Raw genomic sequence first — 27,928 nt, 5'->3', positions numbered from 1 at the left:
CCTCTTAGTCACACACCCACGCCGTGCTGCACAGTGTAGTCCTACTAAAAAGCAAGAGTTGTTACTGACAGAAAGGTGCCAGATAGTACATGGATTGCCTGAACCCTCAAAAGGGAAACTCCCTGTCTCCTTACTTTGCTGTTAAGTTCTATAAGGGCAAGAACCATTCCCTATACATCCTTATACTCTTCACAGCTCCAGGCAAAGTGCTGGCACATAGAACAGGCTGAAATATGTTTGACCTATTCTCGACACAGCCCTTCTTCTAAATCTCCTTACTCCCAATTTCTTACAGAATTAGCCAGGTAATTCGGGATACTAAATAAGGAGAGGTAGGAAGATAAAGGAGACAGCACAAAATACAAAACCGGTAAGAAATGATTAGAGAAATAAGCCTACTATCAACAAGAAGATTGGCAAGTGAAACAATAACTCCCAGGTTTGTTAGGTAGCAGTCCAAAGGACTACAGTCATCTGAACAGACACTAGAGTCTCCCACTCTCCCATGTCAGGTCAGGATGTTGGAGGGGGAGACTGAGACACAAAAGACAGAGACGTCACCTGAGTCAACAAAGGCTTTCACGGGATGTCCATTCACTTTGCAGTTAATATAAAGCATCACTACTTGGCCAAAACTTTCCGGAGCCTCTTCCATAGCTATTGTCATGTTTTCTTCAATGTTCTGTTGCCTGTAACAAACCAAAACCAGGTACACCAAAACCATTATTCCCATGAAGAGAAACCAGTTTCTTTCTTTTTTTTTTTCTGTCTTTTTCGTGACCGGTACTCAGCCAGGGAGTGCACCGGCCATTCCTATATAGGATCCGAACCCGCGGCGGGAGCGTCGCCACACTCCCAGCGCCGCACTCTCCCGAGTGCGCCATGGGCTCGGCCCGAGAAACCAGTTTCAAAGTCACAATATTAAAAACAGATTTGTACATATCTTTTGCCCCAACTACAGCAGCTGAGTCACAGAAATGGAAACTGGTGCTCTATCCTGCAATAGGTGCTTTAGCAGGAGGTAGCAAGATACACAGGTGGCAGGAAGTCTAAAGACAGAAATTACCCTCATGTTAAACAATTATGCTCCCTTTACAAGCTCAGAAATAGAAAAATAAACTTCTGGAAAGCAAGGGTCACATGCCTTTTTATCCTGTAGAATATCAGAGTTTCATGAATGCTCCAATTTAAACTGAGGATTTACTGGGTATCTGGGTACATTTCCTATGCCTAGAACATTAAAAATAGTTTGCAAACAGAATATACAAACATTTCAACTGCTTCTACTGAACCTGCTGCTTCATCTCCAGGACTGAATTTTTTAATCTGTAAAATGAGAGTAATTCCTATCATAGGGCTGCTGAGAAGTATAAAGCACCTAGTATACAGTGCTAACATAAGAGCAGATGCTTAAAAAAATGCATCCATCTATCACTTAAAACTACATACGGTGTATCACAGTTCACTGGGTCTATCAAATCATTTCTTCAAAAATTCAACATGCCGGGCCGGCCCGTGGCTCACTCGGGAGAGTGCGGTGCTGATAACACCAAGGCCACGGGTTCGGATCCCATATATGGATGGCCGGTTTGCTCACTGGCTGAGCGTGGTGCTGACAACACCAAGTCAAGGGTTAAGATCCCCTTACTGGTCATCTTTTAAAAAAAAAAAAAAAAAAAAAAAATTCAACATGCCTAATTATTACATGAGAAAAGCACATAAAAAGGAATTCTAGCTGGGGCTGGCTAGTTAGCTCAGTTCGTTAGAGCACAGCCTTGTAACACCAAGGTCAAGAGTTTGGATCTCCATACTGGCCAGCCCCCCTAAAAAAGGATTTATAGCTTCCAGCATCTCACATGTTCATTCCCGATCTCATTTTAAATACATTACCAACGTTAATGTAAACCAGGTCAGTGGCTGGGCAACTTACCTGAAAACTGAAACAATAACAGAACAGGATCCAAGATTTGGGGTGAACTACACTATAAACCAGGGTTTGGCAAACTTGAGCCCACCATCTGTTTGTGTAAATTAATTTTTATGGGAACACAGCAACACCACGCAGCTACATATTGTCCGACTGTCTATAGTTGCTTTCACATGGCAGTGGCAGAGTTGAACATGAGCAGCACAGATCATATGGCCTATGAAGCCTAAAATATTTACCATCTGGCCCCTTACAGAAAAAGTCTGCTGACCCCTGCTCTAAACTATAGTACCTTTTGGGCCGAGCCCATGGCGCACTCGGGAGAGTGTGGCGCTGGGAGCACGGTGACGCTCCCGCCGCGGGTTCGGATCCTATATAGGACTGGCCGGTGCGCTCACTGGCTGAGTGCCGGTCACGAAAAGGACAAAAAAAATAAATAAATAAAATAAAAATAAAAAAACTATAGCACCTTTTTGTAATAATACTCTAGTTCAACTGAATTCATGACTTTATCATTCTGTAATAAAATTTAAACTTCTCAGAAAGTCAAAGGCACTCTCACTTAATTTAGCTGGGCAAATATCAATGTACACATACCCTGTGGAATCACTGGTATGGTATGCCAAATAAAACTTGAAGAAACTTGATATGGTAAATAGTTGTGGTAGGCTTTTAGAAAATGCAGCATTAAAGATAATAAAGCAGTTAAAAAAACCCAAAACTTTAAAAGACATTTGATATAATTATACAGCTTTTATCCTACTACACATTATTAAATTGAGAAATAACCAAAAATTAACTGTGTACCCGAGCTTGCAATGACTTCAACCCAAATAAGTTTCAGTAGAAAAATCCTTTAAAGAGCTGGCCAGTTAGCTCACTTGGTCAGAATGCAGTGTCATAACACCAAAGCCAAGGGTTCAAATCCTATACTGACCAGCTGCCTTCTCCCCTCCCCCCCAAATCCTTTGAGATAACACCAGTAGCTTTGGCTAGTCTGGGCTCTGTAGATTATCTCTTCAGAGGCACAAGGTTTTCTCCTTTATTTTATTATTATTATTATTATTTTTTTTTTTTTTTTGTCCTTTTCGTGACCGGCACTCAGCCAGTGAGTTTACCGGCCAGTCCTATATAGGATCCGAACCCGCGGCGGGAGCGTCGCAGCACTCCTAGCTCCGCACTCTACCAAGTGCGCCACGGGCTCGGCCCTTATTTTTATTTTTTATTTATTTATTTTAAAAGATGACCGGTAAGGGGATCTTAACCCTTGACTTGGTGGTGTTAACACCACGCTCTCCCAAGTGAGCTAACTGGCCATCCCTATATAGGGATCCAAACCCGTGGCCCTGGTGTTCTCTCTCCCAAGTGAGCCACGGGCTGGCCCCGAGTTTTTCTCCTTTAAAAGCATGCATGCATTACCCTATTCCCTTTATACCCCCCACCCCCTCCCCTGAGGAAGAAACAAACCATATGGATATGCTCGTTTCATTTCTATTCTTTCGATAGCTCAGTATTATGGTTTGCCTATGATGCCCTCCGCCCCCACCCTGCTTTCTAGGTTGAATACAACTATTTTTGAAACTTATGTCAGTTCTCCCTTATAGCTGCAATGTGATCTAGTTCAAAGAACACACATATGTTCCTATTTCTCCGGGAAGATTTAATTAGTGAGATGTTTCTCAAAGATATTCACTAATACCTGATACAATAAATAAGAACACTTAAATCAACAAGAACACAAGTGATTGGCTTATGGATGTCAACTGATTCTGGCACACATTTTACATTTCTTTGATTTCAAATGTAGTCAGAGAAATAAGAAATTAAAAAAGCATTATCTGACTTCCAAGCTGACAGTATAACAACCAAGTTAGGCTTCATGATAACCAAAGATGAGGAGGGGGCTGGCTGGTTAGCTTAGTTAGTTACAGTGTTGATAACACCAAGGTTAAGGGTTCAGATCTCCCTACTGCCAGATGCCAAAAAAAAAAAAAAAAAAAGTGGCCAAAGATGTTAACACAGCCCCTAAAAGGCTACTCCATGTAAAAGTAGTATTGTTGCAATTACGTTTTTACTTATAGAAAGGCCTTCACAATCACCAACAAAAACTGAATCTAGGGGCCAAAAAAGCAGCTGTCTTATTCAAAAGGAATGACTGAACAGCATCTTGTTTGTGATATGTCTGAGGCCGGCATTAGTATTATTGTACTTGCTCAGGCTCCACACCTGAAGATTCTGATCCACCAGATTCTTTCAGGAGAAGAGCTCAAGCATCTGCACTTTTAAAAGCTTCTCATGTAATTTTAATGCAGCCCCAGGTGAAAACCACTCACTGCATTACAGAAATTGGAGCTGTCAGTTTATCCACTTAGGCCAGTACAAGAACTACAGAAGGAAAAGAGATTTAGGACTATGAGTCCCATTTGTGCAGAGCTGTCTCTCTAATCCAATCATGTTCAAGCCCTGGATTTAATCAGAATTCACACAATATGTCTAAGGAAAGAGATTCAAATCAGCCTGTGTAACCAACCAGCCTAGATGTCTCACCAGATGGGGGCTTCTGTTTGGTACTGGGCTCGTCTACCTGGAGCTGCTTTAATAATGTCTGCTAGTCAGGGACTCATCATTAAAATTTTAGGAGAAGAGTAAGTCATTAACTTAGGCAGCTGTATCTTTGTAATGCTGAATCAAACTGTGAGAAAAAAGTAAGAGGAAAGAATAACCTAGAAGTCTGAGGTTACTACTTCAACTGCAAAATGAGAAAGCTACCTTCAAGCAGCTGCCTAACTAATGCCAGATGACCTGCAGTTTAGGAAATCTGGAGTCTCTGAGTCTTGCTCTTCAGGCGAATAGCACATTACCTTATATCTTCTTCTATCTTTGCCTGAGCTTCAAGGTCAAAGGGGTCAGCAGAAAAGAGACGAATTCTTTCTTGCTCTCTCCGGGCTCGGTCCTGCTGCTGCTCCACAAGGACCCTAGAAAATTTCTCTACAAAAATAACACAGGAAAATCTTAAGTACCACTATATTTTCATTACTTTATCAGTACTTTTCCACAGTGAGCAATTTCTCAAAATATAATTGTAATAGATGCAGAGAGGATGGCTAAATATCATCTGAAGGTTAGCCAGAGTTAGCTCAGTTGGTTAGACTGCGGTGTTACCACACCAAGGTCAAGGTTTGGATCCCTGTACTGGCCAGCGGCCAAAAAATAAAAATAAATTAAAAAAAATAAAAATTAAAAATAAAAATTATTTGAAATGAGCAATTACATTCACTTTCTATTCTCTGAGGCAAGACTATTTCTATTTACACTATTCACTGTAAAGAAACAAAGTATTCACAAAAATCTTTTATTCTCATAAGAAGTTACCAGCCAGCCACCAAAAAAAGAAAAAAAAAAGTTACCCATCACTCTTTCTACTCAGAGATAACTTTCCAATTTAAATCAGCAAGGAATGACTATCTGTGTGGTAGATAAATGTCCCTACTCTTCCCTTCCCCATTGCCCTCATTATCCTATTACCTAGAAACAAAACAGAGTGCTACATAACCCCCTTTTCTTCTTACTAGTTTCATTTTCTGTGTAACACTCTCTGCCTTAAACCAGATAAAGTAAGTGCAAACTACTGTTAGTTTACCTATTTTTTGTGTGTCCTGATTGATAATAGGCAGGAAAATTAGTAAAGAGAAAACACTACAAGACTTATGTTACAATAAGAATCTATTTTGCTATTTCTTAAATCATGGTGCTTTGTCTGCGGGGGAGGACAGGGGCAGCTGGCCAGTACAGGGATCCGAACCCTTGACCTTGGTGTTATAACGCCACACTCTAACCAACTGACCCAACCAGCCAGCCCTGGTGGTGCATTTAAATGTGTAAACTTAAATGTACCATTATCATGGTCTTGGCAATTAGATGTGCTGACATAAGAAATTAAAGTAACCAAGACAATGATCATATGTACTATGAATACATACAACATGGATGGATCTAAAAAACATTAAGTGAAAGGAGCCTAACAAAAAAGAGGACGGACTCCATGATTCCTTATACATGAAGTTCAAAAACAGGCAAATCTAATCTATAATATCATCAAAACAGTGGCAGCCTATGAAGGGAAGAAACTGATTAGAAGGGAACACACTGGAACTTTCTGGAGGGAAATATTCTGTATCGTGATTGGGATTACATGAGTTTGTCCAAACTCAATGAATTGTATACTTAAAATATGATACTATGAATTGTATACTTAAAATCCTGCAAATGTTACTTGAAGAATGAGTTATTATGTGTTTGTTACATTTTAAAATTTAATCAGTAAAGCTTCATAAACCCAAGAATAAATACAGGAGAAATTTACAGAGAAAATTATTCATAAAGATAACTAAAAGTAAATGTTTTAATTTAAAAAAAATCACTCAAATGAGCTCCGAATAAACTTCTGGCAGCAACCCTGCTACCACCTGAACCTGGGGTGAATTGGGATAAGTGAGTTCCATTCTGCCATACTGGCTGATGGCACTGGACCTATTTCTTTAGCATTTCAGCTGGGATGAGCTGGCTTTTTTTAATTAAAGATCTAATTAAATAGATCAAAATATCAGTACCTGGCGTATGTGCAGCTAAAAACAATGAGAAAAAAAAGTAAACAGAGGAAACGGTCTAGATGGATTTCAGTCCTAAAATTCTATCCCTAATGCATGTTAATTGAGCCTTTTACATTAGCACTAATATACCACTCCCAGACAACTGACTGAAATGTTCAAAAAATCATGTGACAAAGTGGGTTGAATGTACCAGTTGCTTGAGTCTCTTCGCATTTACTGTGACACAACTATTTCACCTCAGGTCAGCTTGACAGCCTTCCAAATTTATAAGCTTACCAAGATCACCACTGAGCAGAGCTTCTGCCAGGGGTGGATTGCGTTCCTTAAGTAAGGACAGCTCATGCGGGTTGTTCAGCAACATGTCTCGGAGCAAGGCTGGATCGTCCAAGCCCTGAGGAGATGAGGCTATTTCTCCAGGGGATGAGTGCGACTTCTGTGCTCCTGCTTGCTGGCGCTGCCGGGAGTTTGAGGTGCCAGGCACAGCTATACTACTGAAGTCTATCCGGGGTAAATCTGTTGGGAAAAATCAATTCAAAGTTTACTCATATGACTCCTAAAAACAAGTATTTTAAGGAAACAGCAGAAGATGTGCTCACACATCATATGTAATAGTAGCAAATGGTAATCGTAGACACTCTAATGCCTCTTCCTCTGCTCTTTCTCACGTCCACTCTGAATATGAAGACTGCAGTCTGAGAGTGATTGATAGGAAAGAACAGAAGGCGGGGCATGCAATAGTAGCAACCCCAAATTTTGGCTTATAAAATATTCCAGAATTAAATTTTTATTTACTTATGTTTTTTAAAAAATTAAAGCTGGTCTCAATAAATGTAAATGCATAAATCTGGATGTTGTTCTTTTTTGGGGGTGTGGAGGGCAGATGGCTGGTACAGGTATTGGACCCTGGACCTTGGAGAATGTGGTTCTTAAGAAAAATCCTATGTGGCTTGACACATGCTTCAAAGAACCCTGACACTTGGGGTAAAGAATACTACACATATCAAGTGAACAGCATAAAAGTGATGTTAAATTCTACAAGTGTGAGCTAAACATATTTGCTAAGGGAGGTTCTTAGTAGTTCTTTTAATGTACCATTTCACCCGGGCATCACTGCTAACTCTTCTCATGCCCCTGGGGAGCTAAGCGGGTGTAATCATCTTACAGAACAGGAAAACAGAAGAAAAGGGATTTGCACAAGTTCTCAGTGCTGAATACACCAAAAGCTATCACAGGTTTAGAAGCTACAACTCCCAGGTTCTATATTCCAGGCTGAGCTGACCTTATTAAAGTGAAAGGAAAATAAAAAGGAGCTTTAATCCTTATACAAAAGACCCACATAGTGTATGACTCTATTTATATGACATGTCCAGAATAGGAAAATATATAGAGACAGAAAACAGACTTGTCGTTCTAGGGAGCTTAGAGGAAAATGGGGAATGACTGCTAATGGGTACAGGGTTTCTTTTAAAGTGGATGAAAATGCGCTAAAATTGATTGTGGTGATGGTTACACAACTCTGTGAACAAACTAAAAACCACTGAATAGTACCCTTTAAATGCGTGAACTGTATGGTATGTGAATTATATCTCAATAAAGCTGTTATTTATTTACTTAACACACACACACACACACACACACACACGCATGCACGCACGCACGCACGCATGCACGCCCACCACATAAAGATGACCGGTAAGGGATCTTAATCCTTGACTTGGTGGTGTCAGCACCACGCTCTCCCAAGTGAGCCACAGGCCGGTCCCTAAAGCTGTTATTTAAAAAGAAAAAGAAATAGAGAAAAGCAAACAAGCAGAGCCAGAATGAGGGGCTAGCCCTGGGTAAATCCATATTTCTTCAATCCCAAAATATATTTGATGGTCAAGCTTGTCCCAAATCTAGGACTATCCTGAAGCTTTTTGGACTTCAAGTTGAAAAAGGGGAATGCTTAAACTCAAGACATAAGGTTTCTGCACCTTAGCACAGGTTCAAACTATCCACTTTCTTCAAAGGGACTTCAGCTGGCAGCTAGTGAGTATGTGTTAATTCCCAACCAATGAAATGGTACAGTGAATGACATGATCTCTGAGGTAATCTATACCAGCTGGCAAAACACATATGGGCGGACCTTCTTAAACATTATCTTGAGAGTCCATTCACTTCGGAATAATTCTGAAAAGCTTGTTTACTTTATTGACCAGATCCCTCCCGCTCCCAATCTATTGGCTTTCTTGTCCACATGGGACAGCACAGAAAAAAACCAGTGAATCTCTAGAACTAACAATCTCACCAAAATAACCAAGGGAAGATTTGGTTTTTATTGACTGGCATATTTGAACAACTACTGTTTCTAAAGTTTAGCAGTAGCTCCAAGGGAGTAATGTAATACAGATCTGGTAGAGCCAGTGTTTGATGGTCTCATATGGCTCCAGTTTCAGGCTGAATGGAAGCACTGAGCTTTAATCTGGAGTCTGTCATCACCCAGACACCTATCATCTGTTACCATAAACTTGAAAAGCAGTGACCTAGAGACTAAACGCTATTTGAAGAAATCTACCAAAATATGGCAGGGAGTGGAAAAAAACTAACACATTTCACCATGTAGAGTTCAACATCAGGACCTTATAAACGTTTTGTGGATCAGGAACCCCTTTGCATATCTGAAGAAAGTGATGGACCATCTCTCAAACCAAATGCACACACATGCCCACACCCACACAATTCTGCATATTATTCAGGGACACAGAAACCTCTCAAATCCCACCAGAGATTCCAGGCTATAAACAACTATTCCGGATGGAGCATTTAAGATAGCTAACAGTTTCTTTTTACATGATTAACACAGCTGGTAGGGAAGAACCAGGACTTGGTGGCCTAGCTGCTTAATGTTTATCAAGTTCAGCATAAGGGAAAAAGCACCAAGTTTCAATTCCTGTGCCTTCACTTATTAGCTATGTAACTCTGACGACATCATTTAAAATCTGAGCTTCATTTGTTAATGATAAATAATTGTACAGAGAAATCTCTTCCCCCACAACCAAGTTATGAAATCATGTGAAATGTGGGTACCAGTGCCTGGCTGCCTATAAAATATTCTACAAAGACTAGCCACTCAAGACCAGACACAAAGTAGCAAAAGTCAGTCAGAAATCACAGGCTTGTGTAATCCTCAAGTCCTTCCCAAGGATAAAAATTATTGTACAATTATCATAGATAACAACAGAAGCTAACACTTATTGAAGGCTTGCTACGTGCTGAAGGTTTTACCTGCTTTATTCTCCTGTCAACTCTATCTTATGGAAGAGGGAACCAAATTAGAGAAGTTAAACAGCTTCTCAAAGATTACACAGCAGGCAAGAGGCACAGTCAGGATCTGTATCCTGTATCTGAACCCAAAGAGAATCCAAAACCCTGAAACACTATGCTGTGCTACCTACTGATGCCTGTGTTAGGAGATGCTAAACCACCAGGAGATGTCTTACTTGGGAACTGCACTGGAGGTCGAGGATCTGCACTCTCCTTCTGTCGTAAAATCACAACATCCCCATCTTTCAAGCCGTAAGAAGCCAGTGATCTGTGGTTGTCTGTGAGAGGTCTTTCAGCATAGACAATCTACAACAAGAAAAGAGTTAACAGTATAAAACACTGAGAAATAACACGGTACAAAGAAGAAAGACCACAGTTTTCCTCTTAATCAGATAATGTCACTCACTGTCAAAACTCTCCAAAGCATTCCCATCACACCTGGAATAAAACCCAACGTCCTTCCCATCACCTACTAGGCCCAAACAATTTGGCCCTTGGCTCCCTCTTTGACTTTACCTCATACCATGATTGTTGTTCCTCAAATAACGGGGATCAACTTTCCCTTCAGGGCTGTTTCACTTACTCTCTGAGGAATGTCCTCTTCTAGTTTTTTTTTTTTTTTTTTTTCAGGTCTCTTATTAAACATGACAACTTCAGAGCCCTTTCCTATTACCCTATTTAAAATGTGCCCTCACCTAACATACTATATATTTACCTACTTATCTGTTTATGGTCTTTCTGCCCCAGTAAAAAACTGTAAGCTACTCAATGACAAGGACTTTGTTTCATTCACCATATCATAAATGCTTGGAATAGAGACTGTTATGTAACCGATGTTCAAATATTTGCTGAATTAAAGGATAAATGAATTTTTGAAAGTACTGGATATAATTTTAGATTAAATTTTGAGCAGGGAGGGAAATGGGAATGATTTACTCTGGGTATGTTAACTACAGTACTATTAAACAATGTGTACACTTTTCAGATCTAAAATGTTCCCAAATACCATCCTTCCTGCATTCTTCCTTCTCTTCCACTATCCCCTGTCTTATCACTGTTATATTTATGAGTGGAAATAAAAGTGAAAGAAATTCAGAAAAGAACAATTAAAGAGAAGTGGGGGGGAAAGGGCTCAGGTGTATACTACTAACAAAAATATTTTTTACAACATGTAATCAAGCACTGAAGAAAACAGCACAAAAATAGATGAAATAATGTGAAGAAAACACACAAAGGCATACTATAATTTACCAGAAAAGAAGATAAAATCTGCCCTGCCTTATTATATATACTCTAGAAGGGCTTTCAGAACAAACTCAGGCTTTGAAAGGTTTTCTTCACAACAATTCGTTTTTCTTTTTTTTTTTTAAAGATGACTGGTAAGGGGATCTTAACCCTTGACTTGGTGTTGTCAGCACCATGCTCAGCCAGTGAGCTAACCGGCCATCGTCCTATAGGGATCTGAACCCGTGGCCTTGGTGTTATCAGCACCGCACTCTCCTGAGTGAGCCATAGGCCAGCCCTAACAATTCGTTTTTCACTGGGCCACATTCAAACTGAAGAACTTGAGTTCTGTCCTGGCTCTGCCAATAACTTACTGAGAGGGGCATGTCATCAGCTGGTCCAGGTCTCCTTTCCCATTTGTCAAACAAGCAGTTGGAGCTAATCATTACAGCTGTCTCTTACAGTTCTTTCTGCTACACTATCATTCTATCATTTCCTCACATGTCCTCAGCTCTCATACCTGGCACAGAAACTGGAAAAAAGTGACTCTGCCATATCTGCTCTCAGAATTTGCACTGACATGAAGAACTGAACAGGAAACTGAATTTACTTCCCTCCAAAATCAAATCCATCTCGGGATAAGCAAAAAATTGATTTACAGAACTTGTAAGTCCAATTATACTTTACAAGTTTTATATATGACTAGAAAAAGTATTCTAAGTTCTCACCCTAAACCTGCAGTTAAAATACATTTCAACAGACTGCAACTGTCACTCTGTCAATCCATTCACATGCCTTTATTTAAGCACATACCTCAGTGAAAGCACATCAGAATCAAAACAGATTTTTTGCAAAACAACTGAGAGTCATATTATAACTAAAACAACCATAAACCAGAAGTGACAAGGGTCACAGGTTGAGGTGTCCAACAACAAAGTGCCATGCCAAGAGAAATGCCAGATAGGCAGGCTCTTACAAGGTGGTATCAATTTTCCAGGTTCAGAAATTCAACTCTCAGTATATTTAGAGATACACGATCAATCTCCTGGAGCAGTGACATATTCTACTTGTACTTACAAAAGAAAATTTATTTATTTACAACGAGGAATAAAACTTGGGAGGACCGGGATGATCCTATCCACAAGATCATCGAATTCTCTCCAAGTGGAAATACTACCTGGAAAGCCAAATTAAAATAGCTGCCAGCTACCACCGAGTGAGCTTCTACTAAGAGTCAGCACCCTGCTAGGTTCTCACAGTCTCCTGCTTAATCCTCATATCCCTTCATTTAAGTCTCGCAGTCATTTTCTGGGTAGACATTATTTTATGGACAGGGAAACAGATATATATATATACAGTTCAGTGACCTGAGGCCGCACAGCTATTAAGAAGAGAACTGGGACCGGAACCACATCTGCCTGATTTTAATTTCCGTATTCTTCTCTAGTACTATATAATTCCCCAACATAACCCCAAAGTGGTCTCATAAATTAGCTGGTTGACTTTAACAAGAGCTACTAAGCCATCCATCGCCACTAAGGGTCTATGTCCAAAATACTGTCTGTCCATGATTGTTCATGTTTCCCCTTGCCCTGAACATGAAGGAACACTACCACCTCCTCACTCTTTGGACTCCCACTTCACAGATGCCACACATCTCAATCCATCACTGTTTAGTTGCCATGATATTTCGTCAGCAGACAATACCATTTTTTAAAGGAAGGCATCATGATCTAACAATAAATATGTAAGATCCAGATAATCACTAACATCAAGCACGTACGTGAAATATCGACTATTACTATCTGTCCCAATTTCTTAGAAATACTACACTGGAGAACTTAGGTGAGGAGCAAACACTCTTCACACTGACAAAGAAGCAGGTGTACTCTATTTTAGTCTAAGGACACAATGAGATCAACTAAAGCTTAGCAGAAATTATAATTGCCACAAAGTACTGATTTCTTCTTGTTAAAATAATCTTAAGAGTCTTTCTTTTGCAGCGTAAGTTCCTAAATAAATCTGTGTGATCTTCCAACTGAACATGAGTATCTATTAGACCAATAGCTTTGAATCTCTACCAATCAAAACAAAAGGAGTTCTGGTGATGGCACTGGTGATGCTATCCACCATGCACAGTACACAAGTCAATAGCTACAATGCTCAAAATTCAAGTTTTGCCAGTTATAAGGACATATACAACAAGAAAATTTATACAGCTACAAGTCTTAATCAGCAGAACTGGCACAACTGCTAGGACTTACTCCAGAGGTGGCACCCTAGAGACTGAATTCTAATCTTAATCAACATTTAACAACAGATGAATTAATAGAACTCCAAAACCTTTAAGCATGAAGTCAAATCATTTCTGATCTCTGAAATTTTCATTTCTCTGAAAAAGAAAAGAAATCTTTTTTTTTTCATGCTGTTTTTACAAAAGGACTGAGGTCTTCTGAGTGTGACTAGGCTCCAGAGAATTAGCTTGAAGCCCTTTCCCTAAAGAGGGAAAAATGAGAACCAGATACCATGTGCTAGTCCTCAAAATTTGTGACCTGCACTTTCCATCCAGGACACCGTCAGTCTCATTTCTTTTTCATTGGGGAGAAGCTGCTTCTAAAACTTGGTCTCTTCCCCAAGCTGGTAACAGAAATCCTAACAATACATTTCTAGCATTAAGGACCATGAACTGGCCACAAAACCAACGTTATCACATCTGAATGGCTTCAAAATAGTACTACCATTAACTGAGCACCTGCTATATGCCAAGTTATCTACATATACTATCCCACGTCATAGCCACTTTGACTTTTACAACCCTCTGGAAGGCAATCTGGCAAATTACTAAAAGCTTTTTTAGAAGTTTATGCCTTTGACCTGACAATTCCATATTAAGAACTTATCTTACAAAAATAATCCGAATGAGGGGTAAACCCTTAATTACATGGATGTTCATGGCAACGTTACTCATAACTGCTTCCAATATTCCCCCATTCAAATGCCCAGCAATAGGGAAACTTAAATAAATTACAGTACACCTATATGATGGCATATTATGCAGCCATTAAAAATTATAAATTTGGGGCTGGCCAGTTAGCTGAGTTGGTTAGAGCACAGCCTTACAATACCAAGGGCATACGTTCGGATCCCCTCACCTGCAAGCTGCCAAAAAAAAAAAAAAAAAAAAAAAAAGTGTGTGAACATATATATACTTGAAGAATTTGAAGTGTTGTGGGAAAATGTTGATAATGTAACTTTTAAAAAAAATATGGAGGGCCGAGCCCGTGGCGCACACGGTAGAGTGCTGCGCTGGGAGCGCGGCGACACTCCCGCCGCGGGTTCAGATCCTATATAGGAATGACCGGTGCACTCACTGGCTGAGTGCCCGTCAGGAAAAAACGACAAAAAAAAAAAAAAAAAAATATGGAACACTTCACCAGTTTGAATGTCATCCTTGCACAGGGGCCATGCTAATCTCTGTATCATTCCAATTTCAGTGTATGTGCTGCAGAAGTGAGCATGTAACAACGTTATGTTGACTGAAGAAAGTAAGACACAAAATTGTTTATATAGTTCAGGCCTCATCATGTTTAAAAGATACATTCACAATAAGAAGTAAAAAAAACTTAGAACAAAATACATTAAAAAGCAAACTGAGCAACTGGCCAGTAAGCTCACCTGGTTAAAGCACGGTGCTGATAACACCAAGGTCAAGGGTTCAGATCCCTGTACCAGCCTGCCATCTCCTCCCCAAATAAGTAAACTTCAGTTATCTCCCAGTTATGATAACAGTAAATGACTGTTTTGTTCTTTATCCTTTTCTATGTATTACAAGTTTTCCATAGTACATATGTAGTACTTACCAGAAAAAAAAATTCATGAAAATTACTTGCTAAAATAAACATGCCAAAACCAGCTATGATAGAAAATTTCAGTTTCCAATGATTTAGTGTTTTACAAACCACAAGGCATGCTGTGTACAGGTCTGCATTTCCAGGATCATACGGTTATGCTATTATCTGGCATTTAAACATGTTTTTCATACTGCACACACTTCTACCACATGCCACCTGGTAAATTATAACAATGTTTCAAAAATAGGAAGGGCTGGCCAGTTAACTCAAGTGGGAGAGCACGGTGCTGATAACACCAAGCTCAAGGGTTCAGATGCCCATGCTGGCCAGCCGCCCAAAAAAAAAAAAAATAAAAAAAAGATAAAAATACAAAGACATTAAAGTGAAGCTAAGTTCTGATAACTGTTAAGTTCACCCAGTGAAGTCTACACCAAAGCAACAGAGCCACAGCTGGCTTCCAAAGCCTACACATGTATTAAAAGACAGAACATGACCAATTTAAATCACATACACAGGTAGAGATAATTTCTATTCTAAATTTGTTATCACTGCAATGTAACTACTATAATCAGACTAGAGCTGTTAAAAAATTAACACCTTTTCCATGTGTATGCTTATGTACAATTGATGTTGATGTGAAAGATGAATTCTATACTAACGATCCCCAATGTGGGGCAGGCATGCAAGACAATTCTACTCTCTTCCTACATCTTTAAAGACAATATCAGAATTTTCATTCCCATTTATTTAGTTCATCCTTCCTTAAATTCTATTTCATATCTGTTTATAACATAATTGATGTATACAGTGTATTATATATGGATATATAATGCATATAACATATTAGTTATATATATTATATAGTGTACAAGGGTACTTCAAAAAGTTCATGGACGAGCCGGCCCATGGCTCACTTGGGAGAGTGTGGTGCTGATGACACTAAGGCCACGGGTTCGGATCCCTATATAGGGATGGCTGGTTAGCTCACTTGGGAGAGCGTGGTGCTGACAACACCAAGTCAAGGGTTAAGATCCCCTTACTGGTCATCTTAAAAAAAAAAAAAAAGGTTCATGGAAAAACAATTAAAAGAGAATACAAATCTTTCAATGAATTTTTTGAAGTACCCTCATATTACACATGCTTATATATATGCATATAAGATACTAGTGCATGTACTTTAAAAGTATCATATACATAACAGGAGCATGTTCTGAAACATTTTACTAATAGGAATACATGAGACAAAGTTTGGAAACCAGTGGTCTGGACACATAGTAGCAGGAAAGAATAATCAGGAACGTAAAAAAATATATTCCCTTGAAGAAACGGAGTCAGAAATGGAAGGTGAAGAAATGAGAATAGAAAAAGCAAACAAGAGGAGTGAGGTAAACAGACCATAACTATGAGAGAAAGGAAAGATGAGTAACATAGGAGAACCCTGGGAGGTAAATGGTGGTGGTGGGGGGGGGTGTCAAGTAAGTGAAAATGATTTATCTGTGGGTAAAAACTATAATGATGTTTACTTTTATGATCCGATGAAAGGAAATGACTCAAGTGTCTAGGGTGGATCCTGTTCCTGCCTAATGGACAAGCAAGTGAAAGAAAATGGACCACCAGATGTCTTAAAATAGATACTGTGTTGTCAGGTTACAATGGAGTCAGAACAAACTTGAAAAACAGGAGCTGTTTACAGCTATGTAATACAGGCTTAACACTAGTGGGAGCCCAAGATTCTATATGCTAATCTGGTTTAGGAAAAAAGTAAATGCAAAAACAATGACATAATGAACAGTAAAGAATTGGGAGTTAGCCTAATCGTTCAATTAATAAAGTATTCCTAACTTTCTTTTTTTTTTTTTTTGGTCTTTTTCGTGACTGGCACTCAGCTAGTGAGTGCACTGGCCATTCCTATATAGGATCCGAACCTGCGGCGAGAGCGTCGCTGTGCTCCAAGCACCGCACTCTCCCGAGTGCGCCACGGGCTCGGCCCAAGTATTCCTAACTTTCTGAACTGGCAGAGGACAGTGCCTGCCTTGACCATTAATTAATTGTCTTTCAATCTGACACCCTCTTTAATTTACTTACATTTTTTTGTTACAGCCACTTCAAAACGTTCAGGAACAGAAACAGTCTTTCTTTTCCCAAACCCTAATAACAATCAATTTGCATTTTACTTTCTTATTTCCCCTACTAGCTGGTGATTATAACCAGAGTAATATAACAACTAGAGGAAAAGAACAATTGAAAAAGCCACCTTCAAAAGTTGAATTGATTTTCCCTCTCTATTGAAATTCTCCTTTCCTAGTTCTCCACATGAAGGATTCACTGACAGGAACTAGTGCCTGAGTTTTTCTGTATTAAATTTTTATAGAAGTTGCAAAACCAAAAACCAAAAAACCGTTTTGTCAATTTCTTTGTAGCTTTTGCCAGACTGTGTATTTGAGTGACACTTTGTGCCCTGAAATAAATTATTTTTGAAAGCTTTCAATCAAGATTCTAAAGTTCATATTGTGTAAAGGAATCATACCCACTTCTGAACAAAATACTGACACATTTGTTTACCATAAGACAGGGCAGAACAAACTAGTTGGGCAATAGATTTTGGTACTATTTCATAACTGCAGTAGGAAACCAAGATTTACATTCTGGGGCCTTGGAAGACGTCTATAATTTTCTTAATGTTTAGACTATGGCCTCCAAGGCCCACTTTATCAAGTCAGGATCTAAGTGTTTTAGTATAAAGGCTAGAGTTACTGCCACCCGTTCTGGTTGATAAAGACCAGTAGCAGCCCCAAAGCACTTTGAGAATAAATTACTTTGCTTATTTAAGACGTAAGATTGGCTGGACTTCTTTCCAAGCAGGGTAGGTAGGGAAATGAAACCACCAAATTGCACTAAGATACAAGGCTATTTTCAAGCAAATATCCTTTACAAAGTACTGGGCTTTAAACTGACTCAGACTCTGAACTGTGACCTGAAATGGGTTTTTGGCTTACTACCAAGGAAGAACCGAGAGAAACAGCTTGAGCTGTTCCAATAATTATTATTATTATTTTTTTTTAAGATGACTGGTAAGGGGATCTTAACCCTTGACTTGGTGTTGTCAGCACCACGCTCTCCCAAGTGAGCTAACCGGCCCTCCCTATATAGGCATCTGAACTCTTGGCCTTGGTGTTATCAGCACCACACTCTCCCAAGTGAGCCACGGGCCGGCCGAATAATTACTTTAAAAAAAAAAAAAAAGAATTCAACCAGAAACGCAAGTAGTACGGAAAAGAGCATTTCCAAAGACCTCAAAACGACGTAGTGCAAGTCTGAAAACTTTTCCCCTCACCTAAAGTACAAATCTGTACCTTTAAAGGTAAATTGCATATATTTAAGGAACCCACTTCAAAAAGGCAGATGAACATCTACAGTGACCCAAACTGGAATTTCTGGTTGGGGAAGCAGGATGTAGGAAGCCTTACAAACCCAGAGCTCCTTCTTAGGTCCACGGCGACACCCCAAACTCGGGATTAGTAGGGGAGAAGAGGCCAACGAGCCAGAGGGTGGGGAGGGCTGCCAACAAACAGTCCAGCGCCCCTCACCCTGCAGAGGGTGCGTCTGTGGTGGGGTTCTCCGCCCCCCCTCCTCACACCCCACCCCAACCTCGGGGTGTGTGGGGGCAGCTCCCGACTCCAGCTCCCTCCCGGATGCGGAGGCGAGCTGGGAATGGCCGTCCCTGCCCCCCCACCCCCAATTTTTCACCAGTAGCAAAGGGAGGGCGTGAGGCCCCGAGGCGGGGAGGGCTAGCTCCGGGGGACACCCCGCTCGCTGCCCGGCGTACCTGGCTCTCGGCTGCGGGGATGCCGGACTCGAGCTCGCACAGCGCGCGGAAGTTGTGCAGCTCGAAGTCGGCGTCGACCTGGAGGGAAAAGGTCACCTCGGAGAGGTCCCTCCGCACACAGTACACGGTGAGCAGCATGGCCCGGGCCCGACCCAGCTCGGCTCGGCCCGGCCTGGGCGCGGGGCAGAGGGGAGGCGGCTGGGCCTGGCTGGTGCTGCGGACGGACGGCGAGGGCAGCTCGCTCGCCCGCTCGCTCCTTCCCTCCCTCACACACGCTCAGTGACTCACTCTCTCCCGCCCTCACCAGCAGGCACGGCCGCCGCCACCCGCCTGCGAGTCCGTCTGCCTGCCGGCCTGCCTCCCACCGCTGCCGCCAAGCGCGCCAGCCGCCTGGCGCCCCGTCCCGCCGCAACGCAGCTGCCGTAAAGCCCGCCTCGTGCTCGCCGCTTTCGCGACGCGGGGGAGGGGGAGGGCGGGGCCGGGAAGGGGAGGTGGGAAGCAAGGAGAGGATTGGAGGGGGAGGAGTGGGAAGGGGGCGTGGGAGGGAAGAGGGAGGAAGGGCGGGAAAAGAGGAGGGGAGGGAAGGAGTGCGGAGGAAGAAAGATGTATTAGATGGTTGAATTTGTAAGTGAAACTGCGGAGGACTCCACAATGTCATTTTTCATTCATCAGGCATTTATCAAGCGCCTACCAGGTGCTAGGCGCTGGAGATACAGAAATGATTAAAGACACAAGTCCTTGCCCTTCACTCTCAATCTAGTACAGGAGACTGATAACTAAGCGCATAGTTCTAAACCATATTTTTCGAGGTAGAAATTGAGGCACAAAGGGATTAATTCATTTCCCGTCCTGGTGATTTAGGATTCAGACCAAAATCTTTCCCATGCCTACTTTAAAGAAGCCAGCTCGCGTTGGCCCCTGCCTAAGTTTCCAGCCCCCCCTCCTGAGCTCTTCTCACCTTCTGCCCTCCAGCCACTATGCTCACTCTCATTTCCTCCAAGGCTCCATTCCCCTGCCTTGTAAATAGTTTTTTCTCTTCTTGGACTGTGTCTGTTTCCTAGCCCTGGCAATCCCCAGCATCTAGCACAGTGCCTTTATCGGGTACAATTTAGAATCTACTCAATAAATATTTACTACTTTGATGGCCTAAGGCCACATAGCTGATGAGTGGTAGAGGCCCAGAACGTGAGGATGAGTAAGAAAACCAAACCTGAAAGATGATTATAAAATGGAGGTGAGATTAGCATCTCCTCATTTACTCCAACTCCCGATCCATGGGTTATGCACCCCTTTTTTTATTATAACGGGAGTGAAGGAGGAAACAGGATGGCTATGGGTGCAGGTGGTAGCTAGGTAGGGAGGCAGAAAAGAGAGAACTATAGAGAAAATAGAGCAGAGGATTGAGGAGAGTGGTTGTATGGGCTACGAGTAACAGAAAGCCTGACCATCAGTGGCTTGAGTAAACTAGAGTTTATTTTCTCCCAGGATATGAGGCCTGGAGGTAGACAGCTGCACTGGTTCAGTGGCTCAGTGATATCAGGGCCAATGCTTCTGCAGTTTTTTTGGACTTTCCCTGAGGATCACAATATGGCTGGCTGCCTCCACTACATGCATCATTTTCCTGCTCAAGGCAGGAGCTTGCCCAGAAGTCCTTCAGCAGATTTTTGCTTACATCTCACTGGGTAGAACTGTGTCACATAGGTGGAAGAGAGGCTAGGAAAGTGTTTAGCTTTCCAGCTTCTTCAAAGGATATGATGGGAAAAACGGGTTAGGAATAAGTATTAGGTAAGACATATATAGTGCTTTCTACAGTAAAGAAGTTTTGAAATAACCATTGCAAGTTGAAGCAAGTTGAGCAGAGAGATGATGTAGGGTTGCCAGGTGGTATGAAGGAATCAGTTGAGGTTGGAATCATGAATTGGTTAATTTTTCTATTATATTTTTCCTAGTGGTTCCCAGGTCTGGCAGATTTTATTTTCCAAAGATGAACATGGCAATACCCATCTTCTATGTCCTGTTTACAACATGATCATGACATATTCCCATTAAGAGGTGGGGTGTATGTCCCTCCATTTGAATCATGGCAGACTGATTGGCATAAGTGATATTGTATGACTTCTGAGGCTAGGCCACAAAGAGCAATACAGCCTGGTTCTCTTAGGACACTTGCTCTTGGAATCCAGCAGACATATTGTGAGGAAGCCCAAACTACCCCATGCAGTGAGATCACATGGAGAAAACATGTGTAGATGTTCCAGGCAACAGCTCAGCTGAGATCAAAGCTAATTACCAGGAAAAGCCACCAAGCATATGAGTGAAGACACTTCCAGATGATTTCAGCCCCAGCTGTGGAGTCACCTCCCAGTCTTTGAGTCTTTCTAGTTGAGGCTCCAGACATCACAGAGTTGTCTCCACTGTATTCTTTTTGAACTTCTGACCCACAGAATCTGTGAGCATATTAAATGTAAATGCACATTTTAAAACCACAGTGAGATATCACTTTGTACCCACCAGGATGGCTATAATTAAAAAGACATGATAACAAGTGGTGGTAAGACTGTAGAGAAATTGGAACCCTAATACGCTGCTGGTGGGAATGTAAAATGGTGCAGCCACTTTGGAAAAAACAGTTTGACAGTTCCTCAAAAAGTTACATGTAGAGTTACCATATGATCCAGCAATTCTACTCCTAGGAATAAACCCAAGAGAAATGAAAATATACATCCACACGAAAACTTGTTCACAAATGTTCACAGCAGCATTATTAGTAATAGTTAAAAAGTAGATAGTTCTGTACCGACTTTGTTTAAAAAAAAAAAGAAGAATTAGAAACAACCCAAGCATCGATCATCTAATGAATGAATAAATAAAATGTGGTATATCCACACAATGAAATATTATTTGGCAATAAAAAAGTATTACTATATGCTACAACATAATGACATAGATAAACTTTGACAACATTGTAAGTGAAAGAAACCGTCCACAAAAGACACATACTGTATGATTCCAATTATATGAAACATCCAGAAAAGGCATATCTATAGTGACAGAAAGTATATTAGTGATTGCCTAGGATGGGGGTAATGGCTGATTGGCAGTATATGGGGAGCAACCCTGTGAATGTGCTAAAAACCACTGAATTATAAATTTTGAACAGGTGATTTGTATGGTATATGATTTATATCTCATAAAGCTGTTAAAAATTTTTTTGAGTTCACACTGGCTGCTGAGTGGAGAATGGGTTGTATTGGGCAAAAGCAAAAACAGGAAAATGTTTACAGGGCTGCAGCAAGAGTCTAGGTGGGAGAAATGATGGACTAGAGAGGTAACAGTTGAGACAGAGAGAAGCAGGTAGATTAGGGAGGTATTTTGAAAAGTCACCGGGACTTCCTAAGGAATTGGAGTTGGAGGATGAGGGAGAGGGAGGAATGACTCCTGAGTTAAGAGAAAGGAAACCCAAGAAACAGTACACCTTCATCACATCCCCATAACCAAGATGTACTCTGTGTTGCACCAGGATTCAGACCCAAGGTCCTAGTCCTTGGAATGGGGAAGGTGAATGATGGAGTTTGGATGTGTTGTCCCCTCCAAAAGTCATGTGGAAATTTGATCCCCAATGCGGCAGTGTTGGAAACTGATTGACTTGTATACCTGCAGATGTGGTGGTTGCATGTCAGCATCATCTTTCCATGGAAGAGCTCTCTTTAGCGCCTGATGACAGTGGTCTGCTGTGATGAATCCTCTCAGCCTTCGTTTGTCTGGGAGAGGATTTTCTCTCTCCACGTTTGAAGGATACTTTTCTTGGGTACAGTACTCTTGTTTGAAAGACTTTGCTGTTGTTGTTTAGTTTTTTCTTTGACTAGAACATCTCTTTCCTTCCTGGACTGTGGGTTTTCTGTTGAAGAATTTACTGAAATCTGTATTAGGACTTTCTTGTAAGCGTGTGTGTGTGTGTGTGTGTGTGTGTGTGTGTGTGTGTGTGTGTGTGTGTGTGTGTGTGTGTGTGTGTGTGTGTGTGTCTTGCAGCTTTCAGAATTCTTTCTTGGCGTTCTGGGTGGTTTTGACTCTTTGACTAGTGTAAGTGAGGCTGATCTGAGCATTTATGTACAAATTTTTGTGTGGACATGTTTTCAGTTTTCATTGGTATGTACCCCGCAATAGGATTGCTGGCCCACATAGTAAGTTTACATTTCGCATTTTGAAAAACTACCAAACTAGTTTCCTGACAGTCTGTACCATTTTGCAATTCCTCCCCCGATGTATGAGGGTTGTGATATCTCCATAGCCTTATCAATACTTTGCCTTGACAATCAGTTTGATTACAGCCTGTCTAATGTGTGCGACATATTATCTCACTGCGGTATTGATAGCCATTTCCTTATTGGTGACGATGAATATCTTCTTAGGTGTTTATTGGCCTTTTGTATATGTCACTTAGAGAAATGTTTATTTGAATTATCCAAGCAGTTTTGTGGTTGGTTTGTTTTTGCGGTTGGCCTGTGTGGGGATCCTAACCCTTGATCTTGGTATCAGAACACCACACTCTAACCAACAGAGCTAACTGGCTGACTCTTCCTCTGACCATTTTTAAATTGGGCTAATTGTCTTTTTGATCATTCAGTTGTAGGAGCTCATTCTATATTGTTGTTCTTAATCTATGAATAAATATTTTTTTTCTATGCAGCCTGATGTCTTTTCATTTTCTCAATAGCATCCTTTAAAGCACAACAGTTTTTACTTTTGATGATGTCCAATTTACTCTTTCTTTATATAGGTTCTTGTGTTTTTGGCATCTTACCTAAGAGACCGTCACCAAATCCAGCATCACAAAGTTTTATTCCTGTGTTTTAAGAGTGCCATAGTTTTAATTCTTACAGTTAGCTCTATGACGCATTTGGAGTTCATTTTGTGTATAGTGTGAGAAAGGGGCTCAATTTCATTTTTTTACATGTGGCTATTCAGTTGTCTCAGCACCATTTGTTGTGATCATAAAACACTTGTGAAAATCCGGTTGTCATAGATGTATGAGCTTACTTTTAGACTCTCAATTCTGTTCCTCTGATGGACACTTTATGCCGGTACTTCACTGTGTTTCTTTTTATTTTAGTGTAATTTTTATTTTGCACTCCCATAAGAAGTGCAGTAAGGAGAGATTTTGCGAGAGGGACCTTCATTTTTTAATGCATTGGTCTTGAGGTGCTTATGGAACATCAAAGTGAAGAAAATTAGCAGGTACCAGCCCAGAAAATGTTCTAGCTTAAAGTTTTAAACCTAGGAATTGAAGCCATGAGTGCACGACATAACTCATTGAAACTACATTAGTATGAAAAGTGAAGAGTGTCAAAGGTCAAAGAAGCTTTGGGGCACTGTACTTTAAAAATGGGAGGAGGAAGAAGAGTCCACAAAAGACAGAATAGAGAACAGCAGGAAAAACAACAGAGTATGATGCAATAGAAATTAAAAGAGGAGAGATTTCTATAAAGTAAGGAGTAATTAACCATGCTAAATACTACAGTAAGTTAACACAAAGATATAATTTTGTGGTTACTTTTTTGGGCTTATGCCTTAGAATATTACTAGACCTTAGAGAAGGCAGTTTAAATGGATTTTGTTGAGGGTCTTAATTTAATGCATTTGGGCAAAATGAAAAACCAGGAAGCAGATAAAATAAGTGAAGTTTTTTCTTCTCTCTTTTTTTTTATGTAACAAAAATAACTTGGAATTAACATAAATAACGAATATCACCAACCATGAGGATCTGGGAGAGGATGGCACTGTCAGGCCACAATAAGACGGGAAGTATTTTACTTTGTTGCAGAAGCATTACTGGAAATATCACAAGCAAATCCCAGAGAGCAATATGCAAAAACAGGCTGGTAAACCTGTTATGCTGATAGAGTGGTGTAGTCCTTCTAGATTCAAAAGCATAGATATTTGATTAGTCATGAGTTAAAAGGATAAGCCTCAGATATTATTTTTCTGGGGTTATAAAAAAGGACAAAACAAAAAAAAAAGAGAGAATTAGATGTAGAATTACAACTTCTAACTTTTCAATAAATTCTTCCAAACTGGTTACATATAAATTCAGACATCATGGGTCCATATTAGATTTCAGAGACATAACTTAACAATTAAAGACGGTAGATCAAATTTTAATAACTTGGAATCTAATCATAAAATTAGAAAATAATTCAGAAGAGAATGTAGCCTGGAGTTTACAGATAGTATCTATATTAAAATTATGTCCGTTTGTCATGCTAAGGGAAGAAATTATTTCTTCCTGTGCACGTGGTGAACTAATTAGTCAACAAATGCTATGAACTCTATCTTCTTTTCACCTTTTACTTCTCTCTCTTCATCTCCATTTATACTGTCACTATCTTATTTCTGAGCCCTAATACCAGCCTCTGCTTTCCACAATCCATTCTCCATATAAGTCCTAGATTGATCTTTTAAAACAAGTATCTGAAAATGTATCTTCCAGTTCAAAACAACACATTAAAAATGAGAACTTGTCTCCCCTCTCTTCCAAGTCCCCAATAAAAGTACAGCAAATGCAGATGCTGATGGTTAAACGGAGCCAGCCAAGGCAGCCCAGCATGCACGTGAAAAGTCCGCGATGGAGAACAGCCCTTCTCCTGGTGAGTAATCTGGCTCAGAGACAACAGTGCAAGGTGAGAATAGGAACAATGTCTAAAACAGATGAACTGAAAGTCTGTTTAATGAAATATTATGCTAGTCAGGTGCCCCACACCCACTTCACCTCTAACCCCTTTCTTATTCCAGTGAACCCTGAGCACAAGCAGCCCAGCGTTATACTCCTGGGAATCCAAAAGTAGCACTCTTAGAGAATTTTAATTAATTGCATGAGGAGAATTAAGGTTTTGAAGTTGTTGGAATGGCTTCTTGTGCCACAGAGTAAAGCTCTCCTCCTTTCCTCACTTCAACATTCAAAGAATGGTTTTTCCGTCTGCTCACCCTAACTGTGACAAGCATGTTTCATACTAGAGTTCCAGTCCTGGTCTTACTGGTGGGAGAGACCTAGCAGAAAAATGGAAATACACAGCAGAAAAAAGTGACAACAGTCACCGGTCTTCTGTTATTAAATATAAATGAACTAAGGACCACTACATATATGAAGAATAGAAAACTACTACTAAAAATAAAATAAAATAGAATAGAAATAGAGAACCAGAAAATAACTGATTAAAGAAGAAACAAATATAAGTCAGGGAACAGAGAGAACTTTAAAACAATATTAAGGAATTTGAAAAGTTAATACATCCATTAAGGAAGAACAGGAGGCTATGGAAAAGAAATAAAAGGAAGAATTCATGAAATGTAAACATATTACTACATTCCTGGGACTGCTATGATTCAGTATTACAGTCCAAAGAAAATTTGAATTTTCTATTTGAATTGAGAGTTTTAGCTCCCTTTCCAGGAAATATTTTATTAGAAGTTCTAATAAGTAGAATAATTAGCAAATATTAAATATTTTAATTATCAGATGAAAGTAAATATCAGCAATAAAAATATCACTAGCCAAAAGAAGAAAAAGTGAGCAAAGAAATGTAGATTATATATAAACAAAATGTGCAATCAGTTGCCATTTTGCTCACATGTGCTTAGTAAATGTACCAATCATTGTACACTTTGGCACAAGAATTAGGAGCCAGGTTTGTGCATTAGAAAGAGAAAAAAACTAGACGCTTTTTTTTGTTGTTGTTTTATTTCGTCGTACTATAAAAGAAAAACAGAAAATTATACATGTGTAATCCATATAAATGATCCACAAACTATCATAAACAACTGACAAATTGCTAGTTCCTTTCTTAGATATTAATATTACTATTTCTAAAGCAAATGCAAAATACTAACAAATGTATTAGAAAACATTTTCAGCCCATAGGAAATTGTTTCTTCCTTCTTACCTACAGTTTTTAGTAACCGTTATGAATGAATTATGAAACTAATAATAAAGTGTATAAAAACAATATTATATTGCTTTGTATTACAATTAACATACATTTTACAAAGATGAATACCAGAAATAAAGTTAATGAATGTAAACTATATGCTACAAAGACATAACTCTTTCCATTGTGGGAAGTAAAACATTTCTATTTTTGATACACACTTTATAATCCTATCATTTTGTTGCAGTAAAATAGAGTCCATTATGTGCATTTATGAACTCAAAAAGTATTTGCATAGGCTTATCACTCACTGTTTTATGCCTGGTTGTAGCTTCCAGAAAATGCCAAAGTGTAAATCTCTTTGCAGGATGGAATGTTTTAGTTATTTAAACAGCAAATGGGACAGTCGAGAGGGCGGAGGAAGCATCAGGAACCAGCATACAGGATGGAGACTGATTCCTGCCCTTCACACATTTGTGCACGATTGCAAAAATAAAAAGAACAAACCTGCATATCTATTAGTCACACAGGGAAGTAGGCAGTGAAATTTTCAATGTTAAAAAGTCAAAACATCAGCATAAAACTTTTAAAATTTAATTTAGAATCAAAACAACATCTGGATTTTAAATAATCTTAGCTGGACTTGTTCTACTCAAATTCAGCTGTGCTCAAGGCAGTCCACTTTCCCAGCGTTTATTTGTGCTTTTTCCTCTCTCTTAGCACCCTTTCCTATTTTTCTGCCTGTCCAAATACTCTTCATCTTTTAATGCCAAAATTGTTTCTGCCTCAAAATTATTCTAAAATTTTTACTCTGTCTGTATTACTTTCTTCAATTTTTTCACGTCAACAAAATACAACAGTGAGCTAATTATGGAAATTACCATGTTCTACTGTATACTATAGCTACTTTGCCTTCTGTTTCTGATTCATCTTCCTTACTACACAGTGAGTGTATTCTGGGCAGGCTGTGACTCTAAACCATTTTTGTATCTGTCCCCCATGATGACAAAAAACTGTGTCTTGCATATAGTTAATTTCAATAAACATTTATTTTCTTGATGTGGAACAAATGAAAATTTGAATATTGGGTATGCCAACATTCCATGTAAAAGAAAAACAGCAGTTTCATTTAACTGCAAGCTCAAGTAACTACTAAAAAGACCAGAGATGTACTGAGATGAATGGACAGAAATGAAAATACCTAACATGGGAGTGGCCTGTGGCACTCTGTGTCAGTAATCCTCCATCGTGGGTGTAATAAATTC

At 39.9% G+C, this 27,928-nt stretch overlaps 1 protein-coding gene and 1 non-coding gene across 3 annotated transcripts in view; both read right to left on the bottom strand.

Annotated features, from left to right (window-relative positions):
• Window positions 1–19,099, bottom strand: part of LOC134383180 (protein DDI1 homolog 2) — a 39,585-nt gene extending 20,486 nt beyond the window's left edge. For both annotated transcript variants that reach the window (XM_063104040.1, XM_063104041.1), the window contains exons 1-5: window positions 18,742–19,099; window positions 10,017–10,146; window positions 6,814–7,050; window positions 4,789–4,915; window positions 562–689 (exon numbers count right to left, since the gene is read on the bottom strand). In XM_063104040.1, coding sequence (XP_062960110.1) covers window positions 562–689; window positions 4,789–4,915; window positions 6,814–7,050; window positions 10,017–10,146; window positions 18,742–18,879 — 760 coding nt within the window. In that variant the 5' untranslated portion in view covers window positions 18,880–19,099. The remainder of the gene's footprint in view (window positions 1–561; window positions 690–4,788; window positions 4,916–6,813; window positions 7,051–10,016; window positions 10,147–18,741) is intronic.
• On the bottom strand, window positions 14,479–14,582 carry LOC134385317 (U6 spliceosomal RNA). The gene has a single exon (XR_010024309.1). It is a non-coding gene; the product is annotated as a U6 spliceosomal RNA (small nuclear RNA).
• Window positions 19,100–27,928: the final 8,829 nt, after the last annotated feature.

Source organism: Cynocephalus volans, chromosome 8 (assembly GCF_027409185.1).
Source record: "Cynocephalus volans isolate mCynVol1 chromosome 8, mCynVol1.pri, whole genome shotgun sequence".
Lineage (NCBI taxonomy): Eukaryota > Metazoa > Chordata > Mammalia > Dermoptera > Cynocephalidae > Cynocephalus > Cynocephalus volans.
Note: the sequence above shows the minus strand (reverse complement) of the source record. Positions and strands in the feature narration are given on the sequence as shown.